Here is a 17767-nt window from a genome sequence, read left to right on the forward strand (position 1 = left end):
CATTCTAGGTTTTGAGCTTCTGTTCATGCGTGTCAGTAGAGGAATTAGTCGAACACACTCTTGATCTCATGTAATCATTTATTCATATGTACAGGGCTGAGAAAAGTCTGTCTACATCTATACAACTTTTTATAATATTTTTGATCCGAGTCGATTCACCACTCAGCTGCAAGCACAAGAAAACACACCAATAATGATCAAGAACTAAACATCATAAAAAAATGCCAGCTGGGAAAAATCACTTCAACAGGTTTCACTTCTGGGAGTGGATGCAATGAGGGCAGATGAAATTACAGGAGAGACGGGCAGCTCAGTGGTCAACCAATTCATGGTGTTTTTAAAAATCTTTTTCTCATAAATCTTTTTTTTGTTATTGATTTTTTCCCAAAATGTTTTGGTTTTCATGATATATTTATGCATATATATATATATATATATGCTGATTCGGTTTGTAAAATCACAGATGCCAAACTGTAAAAGAACCAACTAGTACTAAAGCGAGTAAAAAATAATAAAACGCAAATTGTCTAACTATTCCACAAAATCAAAATACATTTTTATTGTGTTTTTTTGGATCGTTATACTATTTTTTTCAATCGTTTTCTTTTTATCGGGTGTATATAGTTCATATATATTGACTTATTTAAAATACGTGTAATAGCCATTGCTACTGTTTGAACTGCCTATGCTAAGTTCCTGTAACAGAGAGATGGGGTCGCTGTTCTTCTTGACCTGCTCGGGCACCGGGCGGGGCTTTGGAGGGGCTCGGAGGGCGCTGGCATAGGACATGGTGGGGGGCTTGGAGTTGCCTGGCCTCTGCGGGCCCCCGGGACTGGTGTTGCCCCCTCCTGGATCTGGCGGGGTTTGTTTGCTGGGCATGAGGGGTGGGAACTGTCCGTGGTGCTGGAGGGCTGCGGTGCTAGCGGGGTGAGGTGACTGCGGGAGACGCTCGGGCTTGACGTGTTCATCTGCGACGCTCATTGCCTTTGAAACTGAGGGACAAGAAGCACGAGTCAATATTAATTCAGCACTACATGCATATATATGATATTAAAGCATTTTGTGGCACATTTTCTTCTCTTCTTTTTTATTTTGTGCATAATTTATTTATTGTATAATTAATGTATAGTATAAATGCCATTTTTATGTTTGATTCTTGATATATTGCAAACTAAATCGAGCAGGTTTAGTTAGGGTTAGGTCCCCCAGACCATGATGATCTATTAAAAGATCACGACAAACAAACCCCACTGACAATAATTGACTTCCATTGTATTAACAAAATCACTAAGACATATCTCAAAATTTCTTATTTATATACAGGTCATGAATGACATAAGGTTGATGTTTTTTTGCATGAACTGTCCTTTTAACACCTAAAAAGGCGCACCTAAAACATCCCTGTGGGGGACGAGGTGGCTCGCTCCGTTACATGGAATGTTGTGGAGAGGAGCAGAGCCCGGGCCGGGACCGCTGTTGCCTAGCCATAAATCTGCTGTGGGGTATCTGTAGGAGGGTGTGGGGTGGTCCTGAGGGTCCAGGCTATCCGGATACGGCTGGGGGGAGCTGGAGGAGATTCTTCTCTGGTACAGAGGCCGCCCGGGACCCCGTGGTTCATACTGAGAAACAGAATGAGAATTATTTTGACAAAATAAAATAAAATAACCTGCTGGAATCAATGAGATCCAAATGCCGCCGTATTTAAATACAGTGTACAGATAGGTTTGTTTCCAAGGAAACACAAGCCATTGATCGCATAATAAGATTAAAATACGGGATGACATGAGGGTTTTTCATATGTGGGCGAATCGTCCCTTCAATCTAACCTAATATAAATGAGCCTTGACATAATTTGACGTCAACCAATGGGAGTGCAGTCTCCGTTCAGAGCCCTTGAAAACCGAGTTACGACCTCGCTAAATAAAAATGGCTTTTCTGTGTCTGTATAGTGGTTGAATGGGTTTCTATATAGACTCCTCATTTAATAAAATGTTATCTACTCTCTCCCTGCATAAACTATATAATAAAATCACTTACTGTCTGAAATTGTTTGTCTTGTTCATTTTCAACCTTCTTTGTGGTGCATTTACTTGCTATCATTGATTATAAATTACTTTAGATTTTTACGTGAATGTCTTAACATAATTTAACATCGGTATGTACTCATGATCATAGAAGCATAAGAAACAGATGGATGTATGCATACCGCTAATGTATTGCACACTATGCATTCTTCCTAGTCAAATTAAACACACACAAAACAGATTAACACGTCTCATCAGACAAAATGTTATTATACATTTAACAACTGTCTCTCACGCTTAAACCCATTCAAACAGAGTGAGCGTTGGGTCACAATTGAGAGCTCCGTGAACCACCTGCAGCGGCGATATCAAATTGTGTCGCAACTCTGTTTTTCAACGGCTCTGGTAAAGCCCGGTTCGGTCTGAACCCCTCACCTCTTCTACACTGTGCAGGTTGCTCTGCGGGGCCTGGAGCTGCTGTTTCTGCTGCTGGTGTTGGACCTGCGTGAGCGGGCCCTGCTCCTGTCTGTGTGCCATCGCCTGCAGACCGTAGGGCAAGCCGTGGCCCAGCACATGGCTCTGGGGCAGACTGGGGTGAGGCCAGTGGGCCTCCTGGAGGAGGTACTTCACCGGAAGAGGACCCGCTGTGTGCTCGGGTGGCATGGAGAAGGATGCCTGGTTGAAGGCCTGGTGCTGTTGGAAGGGCTGGCCGCCCATGGGCAGCTCTCGGCTGGTGTCTGGGTATGAGGGCGGAGCGGAGAATGAGCTGTGGTTGGGAGCGTTGGATGAGGAGGGCGAGGGCAGGTCCCCGGGGCTTCGGGGCTGGACTTGACGATACTGAAGGAGACGAGACTGCGGAGGGGGCATTTCGGCCGGCTCGCGCTGCTCATAATGCTCCTGGGGGAGCATCTCGCGCAACAGACTGGGATATCTGAAGAGAGAAGTCAACACAGATGAATAAACAAATCATTAGCATATTAGCCGATGATTGACACCGGCAATGTGTTTTACTTGGAGAGAAATAATGAAATATTGTTCAGGAAGACAGTTAAAGGGTCTCTTTTCACCTGGCCATGGCAGGTCTTTGCTCTTCTTCCGCAGATGGTCCGAGGCCCCAGCCGGCTCGGAGAAGCTGCTGGGGGAGCCGCACACCCGGCTGGCCGAGATGAGCCAACTGCTGTGGCAGAGGGAAGGGAGGGACTGCAGGCTGCATGAAGGGGGTGTGTTCACCCCACTGACCCACACGAGCATGATGCTGATGCTGGCCCAGAGCATCCAGCCCTGAGGATACCTGACCGTCTGTGACAAACACAACACAAGAATGTTGAGAAAATGCCAAGACCTAAGAGAACTTGAGTAGACAAACACATTTGCAAGGACGAAGGCATTTCTTTGACTATGTTTACATGCAACCTCATAATGCGACTACCTATGTAAACGTCCACATGACGTATTTTAATGTAAAATATTTTAAATGAAACCATCTACAACTGAAAGGCTGGTGATCGCAACTATCGTTTTATTATACTTATATTTGTCACTATGACGTGCACTACCGTCGGTGGCAGCTGACCACCGTCATCGCACTTTACTACCGCGGTGGTATGGTTGTCACGGCCACCATCACAGCCCTATATGTAATAAAACAATACCCAGCCGCACAAACATCTGAGATCACGGTTTGTGCTGTGCATTATAGCAAACAGTCAGAATTATAAAACATTCACGGATATAATAATCGCATTATTGATTCGCAAGTAAACATGGTCAATGGTAGAACTGTATGGTAATGTCATGATTTGAAGCAATAAAGCCTGTTCACACCAAATGTTAAGTGCAATATCGATAGTAGCTACAAATATAATCAATAGAATAGGAACAAAAGCGAGAAATCAAAACAAAAACACACAAACCACAATATTTAGAGACGATTCAAATCTTCTAAAGGTCTTTTTGATTTTCTAAATTCAAAATAATTCAATGTCCGGAACACGGACTCAACCTAAAGGCCAATATCAAAACTTGCCAGTCCGGCCCATTACAGCTGTTGGAGAAGATTCATTACTGCAAGACAGCAGACATGTGTGTACCTACCCAGAGTATCACCCAGCAGAGAGTCTAAACTCTCCTCTCCGAAGCTGTTGAGACGCAGAGGCTGCTGGTGTGTCTGTGGAGGCAGACCTCTCACCACACCCTTCAGATCCTCAGAGACACCTCCTGGAATGGCTCCCATCGAGCCCTCGCCCTTCAAACCCTCCATGACTGGTGACTGAAGTCCACGGTGTGCCATCGGAGGTCCGCCGAAGAATGAAGGGGGGAAAGAGGAGGGCTGGGGATGGATGGGGGTCTGCATACGGAGAGGGGCTCTGGAAAGTCCGTACTGCTGTGGGAACTGGTTGTTCGGGTGATGAGAGGGGAAAGCGGGATGCGGGGGCCCCAGATGGAAGTTTAGGGCCCTCTGGGTCTGTGGGTCTTTGCGCACGAGACGGCTGGCAGGGAAGCCCACACTGGACTGGGGCTCGGGACTCTTGTTCTGCGCCGACTCCGGGTCTCCCTGAGGAGAGCAAAAAGTCTAATCACTACCGACACACGACACTTATCGAGAGTGTGAACGAGCGAGATGTTTAGAGCGTTTAATGCTGAATGGTCCACGTTACAAGGAGAGGAGTTGATTTATTTAAGGTTAAACAAGGAACGACACAGGATACAAATGAATAGATCTGGAAACAGACAGATAGATGGTACCTGTTTTCCTTTCAGCTCAGGGGCTTTCCTCTCAGGTGTCAGCAGCCTGCAATTCTCCGCTTTTCCATTAATATCCATTTTCCCTAAAGAAAAACGGAAAATCAGAACACCCAAAAGTAGAGCCGCACCTACAGCACCGTACGACCAACCCAAACCGCGTTCAACGGGTTCAAATACTTTTAAAGCAAACGTTTTAAAAACGAACAAGGGAAATCAGCCAAAGCACCAATGTCAAACAGAAAATGATGTGTGTGTGATACCGTTGCCGCTGGGCTCCTGTAGAAGCTCTTTATCAGTGTTGGCCTGCTGGTTTAGGCCCAGAGGAGACGGATGACCGAATCCATACAGCACAGGTGAGGTTCGATTGGCTGCCGGTCGCAAGTACGCAGCCATGGCAGCCTGATGACTCATGATGCGAGGATCCATAGCAAAGCGACTCTGATAGCCGGGCCACGGCAACTGGAGAGACAGAAAGTCAAACAGTTTATTCAATGAGATGCTTTTTTTGAAATCAGAAGGAAACAGATCTATGTCTTTAAGAAACATGTGGTCAGTTCAACAACTTACAGGAATTTGTCCTGAACTTACAGGAAGAGGCATGGGCATGACCACATTGCCCCCGTACACAGCAGGCACATATAGGATACTGGCTCCAGGGTCGATTCTCTGGACAGGACTGGGGGATTTACCCGAGGTGGGAGCTCCTGCCCCCGGCGGGGTGAATGCCTGAATGGAATTTCCCATCAACACAGCAGAACTGGGCTGAACTGAAGGTAAAGAGAAACATGAACTGAAACCGTAATAATGGAAATAAACAAATGCATTGGGATTTATTTAGCGATGATAATAGTAGATATTTCGAAGAATATCTGGTGAAATCATTGGCCCCCATTGACTTCCACTGTATGGACACAAAACCACTTAATGTGTACCTAGTTATTATATTTACTGAAATAAGTACTCTGTGTGTACATGGGAAACAGGACTGTAAAATAAAGGTTTACTGGTGCTTTGCTCAATATAAGAGTAATTGTGATGTACTTTAACCATAATGACATATTTACTTTGACAAAAAGAAACAAAGTTCAAATAAAGCGCTTCTATGACCTATACACAAAACTTCACACTCAGGTCTGCGAAAAGCTTTTACAATAGATCAGTATATGGGGCCAGAACCTATACTTGACGCTCGAGTGTGGAACTCTACACCCTGATATGACCCAATCTATACCTAATTTCAGGGTCAACCCCGCTTCAGATTGAACCACTGGTAAACTCGCACAACAACCACCTCTGAAACGTCCTCATGTGCACTGTACAGCACACACACACGCACACACCTGGCTCAAGTCATTTGGCCGGACACAGAGGGCAATCTAAGGAAGTAATTCAGAGAGAATTGGCGCTGCTGCCGCACATTATCGACGAGAGTGCGTTTTGATTGGACAAGCAGTGAGACTGGAAGGAAGCTAGATACACTTCAGTGATCTCATCTGGCTCTCTCTCTCTCTCTCTCTCTCTCTCTCTCCACACACCCTGTGGCGCTTTTCGCTTGGCGATGACATCCAGCCAAGCGCTGCTTTACAAACTAATGACCTCGATTCCTCCAGGCAGCCCCGTCAAATCACACCAATAATATCCCCAAAGTGCCCATCAGAGGTCGAAGGCATAAAAAAAGTGCCGCCAATATTGCAATCTTTTTATGTTTTTTATGTATTGCTATTTCAAAATTGCAATATATAGCGATGTCTTATTCATTTGTTGTCTGCCATGGCAGGTGAAATGGTGTGGATGTTGCTTATTTTATTTGCTGCCCTCCTGCTTCTATTGCTTGTTATATATGGACTAATGAAATTAAGACATATTTTTGGAATTATTAGTCAATAATGGTAGAAATTTTAAATCGGCACTCCCGCGGATTGACTGAAGAGGTCACCTGCACTGCAAAAATTGACTTATTTAGTATTTTTGTCTTGTTTTCCAGTATAAATGGCAAGAATTTCTTGATTCAAGATGCATTATATTGATAAGGCAAAATGACCTAAGAATGTAGGTCTTGTTAAAGACAAAAATTATGAAATTTCAGTGAATGTGTGCTTTAAACAAGCAAAAAAATCTGCCAATGGGGTAAGAAAAAATATCTTGAAATGGACGACTAAGAAAATCGAGATTGGATGATTTTTTTGCTGGTTTAAGCACAAATTCACTGAACTATCATATTTTGTTTATAAAAACAGGACTGGTCATTTCGCTCATCCAGAAAATGCATCTTGATTCAACATTTTTTTTTTTTGTACTGGAAAACAAGACAAAAATACTAAGCAAGAAAGTTTTTTTGCAGTCTGTGTGTTTAGCAGAAAACTCTTGTGGATTAGCTGCACAACGGACAACCGAACATTTAATATCCTGTTGCGCTCGATAACATGCAATGGCATGAGAGGGGTGCAAACAGATTTTTTTTTTTTTGCGTAAACCATTCGTTCGAGGTATCCTGACAGTAGCACCTCAAAGCTACAAAACACAAAATGGCAGCAGACTTGCTTTATAAGGAAGTGCCTGACAAATGTGTGAAAATGTTCATGCCTTCAAGAGGAAGCGGTCAAAGAGAGAGTCTTACCAAAGCCTTCAGGGGGGAACGGCTCCGTGTGATTGGCCAACTGTACTTTCGCCTGCGGAGGAGAGGAAGAGAAGGGTTCGAGTGAATCAGTGCTGGAGGATGAAGGCGTTTGTGTCTTACACATCTAGGCCCTGTTTCACAGACTCTTCGTAGTTTACACCAGGACTATGCCTTATATGAATTAAGATATTTATGTCGCTTTTAAAAAAATGCCTAAGAAGAATACATTACTGGTGTCCATCTTGAGACAAAAAAATGACACTGATTATTTTAAGATATGTGAGGGCAAGTTATATTCAGTTATTACACGGCTCATTGGAATGCTTGATTCTGACTGGCCTGTCGTGACATTTGCAGGTTCGTTATTCCCAAATAACAACCGCTCAAAATTAAGATCACACGGTAAACGGGATAGTGCAAATCATTTTGACAGGTCTTTTGAAATATTAAATATAAATATGTCTTTAAATTACATAAATGACATTATATTTGCAAATGATTAAACCAATTTGCCTGTTCGTGACATTTGAACGTCGTTTCTCACCTTAAAACCGAAACTAAACGGCTTTTCCACACAGAAGGTCTGCATTTGGTAAAAATTAGCATATATAATATTTCAAATTCACATTTCATGTCCAGTTTTTTCTCATGTGGCAAGTAGCCGTGTAATAAGGGGGATTATGTACAAGCAGCTGAAATAAGTCCCTTCAGTGCGATACAAGACCCTCTGCTTCTCTCCGGGTCCTGATAGCACTATCGGGGCTTATTTCTGTGATAACAACCAGCTGCCTTTACATTATCCCTTTCTTTAGACCGCTGAAACATTCATTTTAGTCTGGGACTAGCATTAAGCCTTGTCTGTGAACCTGGGCCGTAGTTTCACAGCTATAGCCTGTGGTTTAAGGGGTCATGCTTTCTCGTCGCTTGAATATTGCTGTGAGGTGGCACTGATTTGTCCAAACGGTTACAGTACTTTACTTCAGCATGGTCAGGCAGAGCTCATCCGTGACGTTCTTGATACGTGGGTGCAGGGGTGTTGGGTCCACGCGGTTGAAGCTCGAGACAAATGAGAGCAGAGGGTCGGTTAAGGGGGCAATTTTAAGAAAGTCGCAGCAAGAACTGGAAAAAATGCATTTAGGTGGAACACGCTCACGTTCTCTCAGCCTGAAATGCATCTGGACTTGCAGAGAAAAATCCTGCTTGCCAAAATCGTCCAAATCAGAGCGCACTGACGCCGTCGACTGGAATTCGGCCCTTTTGAAAACAGATCAATGTGGTTTGAGTGCTTTCCAGAACGGCACACAGACGGTATCAACGGGCGATTCAGCCGTTCTGCTGGCCTGAGTCCTGGCGTCTGCGAGCGACACTGCTCGGAGGTGACGGCGAATGCTCGCAAAACCGACTGCCGATAGCGCATAATCACGCATGCCGTTTCAATAGCGTGTGATGAGCGTCATTCCGTATAATACCTTTGAAATGACACATACAAAAAATGGGGATGCACCTGTCGAGAGACGGACGAAACTGATGTCTGTGATTATGCACGAGAGATGACCATAACGTAACGCCTATTGTGTGAAGTTTCTACAACATGTGTAGGACAAAAGGTTCAGGACTGCGATCAACGTCATTTCTCTCAGTGTACAGCACTAGTCACCCATTCACAAAGGCTTTTTGGTCACAAAAGTAGGCCGTCGCCATGGCAATGCTGAGCTAATCGTCGCATCAAATAACCTCAAACAGAAAAGGCGGCTTTTGTGGTTTAGAAGAACCACAAATCACATCAATGCTCCATAATCATCTACACTTTCTGTTAACGCATGACGCCCATGACATCCAGACACGTTTTTCTTAGAAAAGGAACCAAAAATCCAATATTATTGAATTTTACAAAGCCTGAAAAATAGATCTGGTTCATATTTTGTCTTTACAAACTTTTTTGGAGCATAACATTTCACTTCGCATTGCAACATTAGTCACATTTTTACCAAAAGATATTGCCGTCATGTGTTATGTAGTTTGTTTTTCGGCCTATGCTGAAGTATTTTAATCAAATAATTAAAATTATTCATTAGAATCGTTTTTGCAGAACAGAATTTATTTCCATTTGATTTGAGTTATCAGGACAGATATTTTCGACCGATTCTGTGAGTCAAACAGCCAGTTCCTATTTATACTTGAACAATGAAAGAGCAAACGAAACAGGTTAGTTAAAAACAGACAAAAAAAATGAAAGAACAAAAAGCGAGCCTTCACTCATCTATTATGACAAGTCTACCTTTCTCCCTTCTGCACTGATGATTGATTGGTGTACTATTTTGTTTGAGGATGCGAGACCTTGCTAGCGTTTAGACGGATACTCTCTGCTGCTTCGGAGAATCAAACCCTTTTATTAATGTCAGAGAGAGATTGTGAGAGATTGTCATAGCGCGTCACATCAAAACTCGACCGTATCTGACCGCCACATCCTCGGCGGGGACTCGACAGACAAACGGAGTGCTAAAACTGTCCCGTCTGGAGCACCGAGAATATCTTTCTATTATGAGGAGGCCTAAAGGTGCTTTTAAAAGATCTGCTGTAGTATCATTGAGAGCACAACTCAAAATAAAAGTCAAAACACCACTGGTGATGTAACGTTGATATATTCTCCATTTGGTAGTGTGGGCCAACTGAGAAACAGAGGGAGGAACAGGTGGGAGGCTCTTACCTTTGGTGGGGAGTGCTGATGCTTGCCGGGACCCTGTAGATGGTGCGAGCGCAGGGCGCGGGGGATGAACTCGGGCGCCAGTGGGTTGAGCACATAGGTCTTCTTCAGCTCCAGGGCCTCCAGCTGGATCTTAATCTGTTCAAAAGTGATGCCGTGTAGACTCTGGTTTTCATGACATATGGAGATGAAGGTCTCCCAGAACTTTCTGTAATGGACCGAAGAGATGCAGAGATTTAGAGCGCAGTCGGCATAACATCATTAAACACAATGTGCTACTACATGCAGTTTCAATATATAAATGGAAAGAAGTTTGTTTCCTGCATCAACAGTGCTTGCAAGGAACTAGTATTGTTTTCCAGTTGTGGACGCTACAAAATTGAGATTTTACACCATCTGAAAGACAAATAAATAAGCATTCTACTGATGTACGGTTTATTAGGATGGGACAATGTTTGGTCGAGATTCAACTATATAAACATCTGGAATCTGAGGGTGCAAAAAAATCTTGATATTGAAAAAAAATCACCTTTTAAGTTGTTAATCACAGGCGCTGTAGCTGCTCAGAGGAAACAGGTTTGTTTTAAAAGCTCTCTATTGGCTTATGGCTGTTATGAAGTTGTGGAGGGAAGATAAACACGCAAGCAGAATTCTAAGCTTTACATAGACACCAAACCTGAGTGGGTTGTTCTCAAAAGAGCGGGCATCAGCGAGCAAAGTGTCAAAGATGTGAAGGAAAGAAAAAGAAAGGTACAAAAACCATAGAAAGCATATTAAATGTTTATATAAAATGTCTACTTTATGGTTTCAAATAAGTTTTTTGAGGATAAAATGCCAAAATTTGGTTGAAATAATTGTACTTTATCATTCAGTGTAACACAATATTTCAAAACAACATGCTTATTCTGACTTGTAAGATGATCCCTTATTCTTTTATATGTACATTTTATTGTGCTTTAATGGAGTAAACAATTCTTATTGACAAGAGGGGAAAACCTAGGATTGTGGCAAATTGCAAAAAAAATTAATTACAAATTAAGTAGAATTTGGGGTAAAAGTAATTAGTCTTTAAATAAGTCATAAATTGATTTTTGTTGTAAATATACCCGGCAATATTTTTACACTAAATGACATTTTAGTGGGCATCTTCTGTAAATCAGGGGAAACTTTACGATATTTATCGTTTGCTCAGAAAACCAAAACCAAATATTCAATCAAATTAAACTGAAAACTAGAGTTGAGCCGGAAACTCTGCTGAAACGAGTATCCGGTACGGATAAAGCACTTTTGCCGAGTACGAGTATTATGCGAGTAATACGAGTGAATATCTGTGCTCGGATTGAATAAAAATCCTCATTGGGTAGCTGACTGTGTCTGCGTTCTGTGGTAGTCACAGCGCCCCTCCCCTACACACATACAGATGTATTGTGTTGCTGACTGTGTCCGCAGCTCTCTCTCTCTCCGTCTCTCCCTCAGTCACTCAGGTTCTCGGGTCTTTTCCGTTAACGTTTAGGGTTTCTTCAGCTTCAGGTTTGTTGTAGTACTTACTTATTAACCAGTAGAGTTTGGTAAACGTGGGGTTAGGTCTGAAGCTCAATGGTGATGCTGTCATGTAAATATTTTTCTAATCAGCATTAAATATAACAATTTCTGATCAACCCATATCAATTGCATGCTTAAAATAACATACCGGTTAATGCCCCGCCCATCTCAAGACAACCCGACCCAATTTCCGGGTTAAATCCCGCCCACTTCCTGGTTAGGCCCCGCCCAGTCCGAGTACAGATACGGATACAGATAATTCATATGGTTAACAGATACAGATACAGATACAGATAATGCTGTACTCGCTCATCCCTACTGAAAACTTTCTTCAAAATATCTTTTGTGTTCTGCAGAAAACATAAGGTCACGAAAAAGTTTATTTTGGGTGAAATATCCCTTTAAACCACTAAAATTGTTCCTGGAAATAAATGAAAACTAAATTTAAACTGGAATAAATAATAAAATTAACGAATAATAAAATTGAATATTGAAAATAAATGACATAACAAAAGCACATAAAAAAAAGATACAAAAAAAATTAATGAAATAAAATTAACTAAAATTTGAACGAATAAAAAATTTAAAGCAAATTTGAAATATGAATAAAACTACATTAAAATGTACAATAACTCAGCTGTTATGTTTTTAGTTGACTTCTTACAAAAAGTGTTGTTTAAAGGACTGAGCATCTTAACAGTACAAGCCTTTCATAACAAAAATAAATATAACGATTTCCTTGTGCCTGCAAAAGCAAATCTAGTAAGCCTTGCTCAACTAAGAATAAAAACACAAAAGTATTCTTTTTAGCGTCACAAAAGACAAAAATAAACTACTTCATCAGAACCTTTAACATTATTTGTGACTAATAATCATCAATAGCCCAAATCTAAACTAAGCCACATTAAATCTCTTAAAACACAAAATCTGATAAAACTATACAGCCGGCCCAGTGAGAAATAGTGTGAACAAAACCACTCTTCATAATCACTTAGTATTTTAACAAAGACAAGCAGCCATAAGCAGATTTGTGATGCCCAATGGCTGTCATCCGAGGATATGATAATATGACGTGGGGTGTGAAAGGAGTGGGTTCGGGTGGGGGATTCTGGGTAGGTTTTAACTGCAGCATTATACAAACAGTATTGGGAAAACTTCTTACGTGCAACTTTAGTCTCTCAAGCTGTAGGCTATTCTTTCTTACACTACAGACTACTAACAAACCTACATTTTTTGCCAACTATTAAGCATACAATGATTCACACCCTAAGATATATAGGTCTTTTAGTTGTGGGAGGGGCTTCTACCCCTGCCTCTTAAAGTGATAGTTCACCCAAAATGAAAATTCTTACGTCATATATTCACCCACATGTTATTTCAAACCTGTCCGACTTTCTTTCTTCCGTAGAACACAAAAAAAGATGAACACTTGAAGAACACTGATAACAAAACAACGCTTGACCACATTGACTTCCACTGTTTGAACACTAAGACATTTCTCAAAATATCATCTTTGTGTTTCACTGTCATACACATTTGTAGCCAAATGAAGACAGAAAAATAAAAAAGTTAAATCAATCCCCAAAACACGGACAAGCACAGAGAATTTCACCCAAATCGTTTCCCTTATGAAGAAAAAAATGCATTATTAATACAGCAAGTACACAAGTGCAGACAAGTAAAACACTTGTAAAACAAAGTGAGACGTCAATTGTATTCACATATTTTACAGACTCGGTCAAGAGTGAAAAAAACTTGTGCGCCACTGCACATCAATTTATTGAGTTACAAATGAATTCCAAAAATAAATGTCGCACATCAAGCTGAGAAACACACGTCAAGAACCAAATCTGATCACATGCGTGACCAGCAAAGACCCAAACTGACACATGAAATGTACAAAAATATTACAGATCGTTTCGCTAAGAGCCATATATCATCCACATCAACTCGGACGAGAAAATTCTCAATCCACATCTCTGGTGACATCAATCTCAGACCACACACTGCTGGAGAGACTCAATGAATCAACATGTAATTTAGCAGCTGATCTCTGCCTCTGAAAAAAGGCCAAAGAGAGGTTGTGTTGTATCTCTTTAAGCTGGAAGAAGTTGTTTAGTTTAAGGTTCACTTATGAACCTTATGGTGCAGACAGTATTAGTGGTCCACAGATATGAGTTTTTCACTGGGCCTTTGACAATTCTAGGACATTGGGCCACAGAGAGCCCACTTTAATATCACACTTATAAGACCCATCTTCTAAACTGCGGATTTAAGACCGTGATGTTTTTTTATCCCAAGTTTATGTAATACGAGGCAACAAACTTCAAGGCATAGTTCACCCAAAAATTGCAATAAACACAAAAGGAGATATTTTGAAGAATGTCTGTAACCAAATAGTTCTGCACGGAGATTCTAACTAAGCATTTCTGTCTCGTTTTCTAGTAAAAATATCTTTATTTTCTTGACAAGAAAATTAAAATAAGATATTTAGAATTAGGGAAAATATAAGAATTAGGGACATTAAAGGACTTGTTTTACACAGGCAAGAATCTGCCAATGGGGTGAGAAGTAAAAAGTAAAACTAAATTCAAGTTTATTTTCCTCAACCCATTGGCAGATTTTTAAACTATATAAAATAAGTGTTTCCCAGTCTTCAAAGCAGAAAACCAGAATATTGCAATGAACAGACACATGTGCTTTATTTTGGTATAACAGCATCATTCACATATGCAACATATTCAGTAATTCACGTTGCGATCTTCCCTTGATACGTGAATGCTTACTATCTGTCGACAATGATAATGGCTGTTGTTTACACGAGGGTAAACAACAAAGTTAATTGTCAAAGTGGATACCGCTATCAGCCAATGCCAACAGTTTGAAAGAGCCCAATATTGGCATATAAATCAGCCTGGTTGATGTCTCAGTCTATTACAAGAAAGCATCTGGCACATCTGCTGAACTCATTACAGTTGGAGATGATTAATCTGTACAATTGATCCAAAATAATAAACATTTTTAGGGTTGAAATTAACTGGCAACATGTTAAAGCTGAACACGCTTAATACTGTGCTGTCAACCCACCGTGCAAATCTCTATAGCAACAACCCGACCACAGAATCTACTTCAATCTGTCCTGATGCCAGCAGTGTTAAAAACGCTCACATCTCACAATTTCACCAGCAACACAGGCGGCGATATCAGCGGCAGACACCAAAAGACATCAAGTTGAGTTAGTGCTTGCAATAGTGTTGGCAAGTGATGGTTTCCAATGCCGCCTCCCATTAGACAGCAGAAGTCATTTCAGATAATGTGACGAGACCTTGAGGAAGCAGAACTGATTGAACTAATCGAGAGCTTGATCACGACTTGACAAGCTGAAGATACAGTGACAGACTCAATTACATGCAAAACAGATTGTAGACAACAGGCAAGTAACGGCAGTCTTCAGTCACAGGTGAATCGCACAAAAACCTGACAAGAACACGTCCTGCTTGCATCCGTTTACCACAAAACTCCAAAAGACAAGATGTTATATTTTGAATGATTTAGTTACAGATATGCCCATTAGCTTTTACGGTGATCCTATTTTAGTATCGCTAATGTACCTCTTTTTCATTCTGAACAATACAGTGTATTTTAAAACACAATGCATTTGATACTTTTCCTTGTTTTTGTACGATTTTATTTTCCCATTTTTATGTTTTCACTGCAGAAATAAACATCAATTAAAATGAGTGAAACTAAATAAAAGTTTTCTATTGTAAAGTATTAAACGTGAAAGCAATGGAGTGGCTCAAAGATGAGGTATTTCTGTAGGCTAACCCGGAAGAGCGCGCGGCTTTCCCCATAGACCTTTGGAAGTTCGCAAAGAATAAAATCTGTGGCCGACAAAACGTGTAAACATCATGAACATTTGTTAGTCAAGATAATCTTTACAGATAAATACAATATTTTCTACTTTTGAAGCCGAAATACAATCAGCAGAAGTTAAAAGCTTACACGAGGCCATAAGCAGACTATACTTAAGGTCGCTAGATATGAACATTACCGCCACCAAGCCTCCGACAACCTTATCATACATTTTTAAAAACATGTTCCCTGGTAAGCAATTACTTTGTGAATAAATCCGCATCTATGTTTTGAGAGATTTGTGCCCATGTCGCATTATTTGTGAGGTTTATATGCGCAATGACTTCTAACGTCTCGCCAAAGGTAGTAGTCGCTTTTAGCAACTTGTTACTAACCTTCGACACTATAAAGCTTTCAAACACCATGAACGGGTTACAACTGGTGTGTCTCATATCATAGATTAAAAAGTGAAAATATTTTTGTTAGCTACAGATCTTATTTCAGGCGATTTATCGAAAACACATTAAAAAAAAAACATAGACTTAAAATGCTAACTTGCTTCCGGGGTTTGGCAACAATAATAAGTCATCTCTACTGGACTCCAAAGACACAAAGCGAATTTAGGCCACGCCCACACCGTAGGGGAAAACAATCCAACCCTTTCCATTGACTTTCTATTGCCGGCTTCTGAATTATACCAAAAATAGAACAATGTCTAAAAGCTGCTGTGTGACAAGGTGTACAGTAAACAAACTAAAGAAGTTTTTATAGGCTACCGAAACGTAAAAACCAGACTTTAAGGAGACAAAAGTGGATACAGTTATTGTTACTGTTATTCTCTTAACAATTTTTAAAACCTAGTTTTTACACTTTGTTGGAACATCAACTTATCATGGGTTTCTCATAGTTGTAACAGTGTATTAAACTGAGAGAACGCTTCACCAATATCATTTATGAAACATGGCTTGCGTTTGCGAGGTTGAACTGTGAATTAGTCACATCTTGTGAAATAAACATTTGAAATGAAAGGATGAATCAAAGATATCATAGTGTGATTTGATCATTAGGTGTGTCATAAGAGTAACATCAGGATTACTGAGCGCTGGTACACACACACACACACACACACAAACATAATTGCCAGGCCCTTCGGCTTGACATTTCCTATGGCCAGGCTGTAGCGATTGGTTGATGCGAGTCTGTCTCCATAGCGACAAGGGAGCTGCAGCTAGGGAGGATAGAGCCGGCGGAGCAGCAGGCTGCTGGTGAAGTGACAGGCAGCTCTCGGAGGGAGTCAACACAAACAAACAAACAAACAAGACACAAAACAGACAGACAGAAAGCCTAACCCTGCCTAACAGCAATACACACTGCCATAACCTGATCGAAGACCTGCTACAAGACGTGATGAGTAAATGCACATATTACATTGACGTCTAGTGGTTGAGGTTGTTATCGCAGTCTCAAATCTAAATATTGGAGAGACAAGTTTAGCCAACTTATGCTTCTTCTTGGTTTCTTAGATTGTTTAAAAAAATAATCTATAGACACTCTATTGTTTGTGAATGTGTAGCGGCAAAGTTTGTTTATGTTGTTAAGATCAAACTTGGTTTTGGTCAGAACGGCATTATTTGCCTACTATTTTTTTATGCAGAAAGTGAAACGGTTACATTCTACTATTTGATATATTTTTTGTTGCATGTCACACTAAATTAGCCAAAATGGAAAGAAACTAGAATCTCTATTAACCTCTTTATGATCTTACTCTACATGTTTAATTTACCACTTGGCGTCTAGTTGATATCAATAAAAATGTTTTATGCTTTAAACCAACAGTAGACATATGAGATATTAAAATGATTGCACAGTTTGGAAAAATCATTTGGTTGTAGGTCATTTGGTTCTACTTGCTATGCACAGTAGACGCGTTTTTATATAAATAAAAAAACGCATTAATGAATAATGCAAGGCAAATACAGTCTGTGAGTGGTGATATACACTAGATGTGTTCCACACTACCAGTGTCATTCTGCATAAAAGCGGATTCAATGAACATTATTCCTTAATGAGATGAAAATTGAATGTAAATCTGAACATATTTACTGTTTATATGGTCTTCTGAAGCCATTCATTACACCTGTGCAAGTAAAATCAAGTAGGATCTGCCTCAGACTCAAATGAAATGACATCTAATGAATCAGAATAAAACTGGTACATCAGCGCCAATAGCAAACCACAATCATAATGAAATAACAGTGTGCTGTTGTTAAGAGGGTGCGA

At 40.7% G+C, this 17767-nt stretch overlaps 1 protein-coding gene across 7 annotated transcripts in view; it reads right to left on the reverse strand.

Annotated features, from left to right (window-relative positions):
* Positions 1-60: 60 nt before the first annotated feature.
* helz (helicase with zinc finger) overlaps positions 61-17767 on the reverse strand; it is a 50600-nt gene continuing 32893 nt past the window's right edge. For 5 of the 7 annotated variants that reach the window (XM_056752031.1, XM_056752030.1, XM_056752035.1 and 2 more), the window contains 10 exons: positions 10094-10298; positions 7387-7438; positions 5337-5536; positions 5030-5228; positions 4770-4852; positions 4119-4578; positions 3092-3323; positions 2460-2955; positions 1391-1619; positions 61-992 (listed from right to left, as the gene is read on the reverse strand). In XM_056752031.1, the coding sequence (XP_056608009.1) occupies positions 640-992; positions 1391-1619; positions 2460-2955; positions 3092-3323; positions 4119-4578; positions 4770-4852; positions 5030-5228; positions 5337-5536; positions 7387-7438; positions 10094-10298 (2509 nt within the window). In that variant the 3' untranslated portion in view covers positions 61-639. The remainder of the gene's footprint in view (positions 993-1390; positions 1620-2459; positions 2956-3091; positions 3324-4118; positions 4579-4769; positions 4853-5029; positions 5229-5336; positions 5537-7386; positions 7439-10093; positions 10299-17767) is intronic. The other 2 variants (XM_056752037.1, XM_056752033.1) reach the window with 1 other exon arrangement.

This window comes from Triplophysa dalaica, chromosome 7 (genome assembly GCF_015846415.1).
Source record: "Triplophysa dalaica isolate WHDGS20190420 chromosome 7, ASM1584641v1, whole genome shotgun sequence".
In the NCBI taxonomy this organism is placed as follows: domain Eukaryota; kingdom Metazoa; phylum Chordata; class Actinopteri; order Cypriniformes; family Nemacheilidae; genus Triplophysa; species Triplophysa dalaica.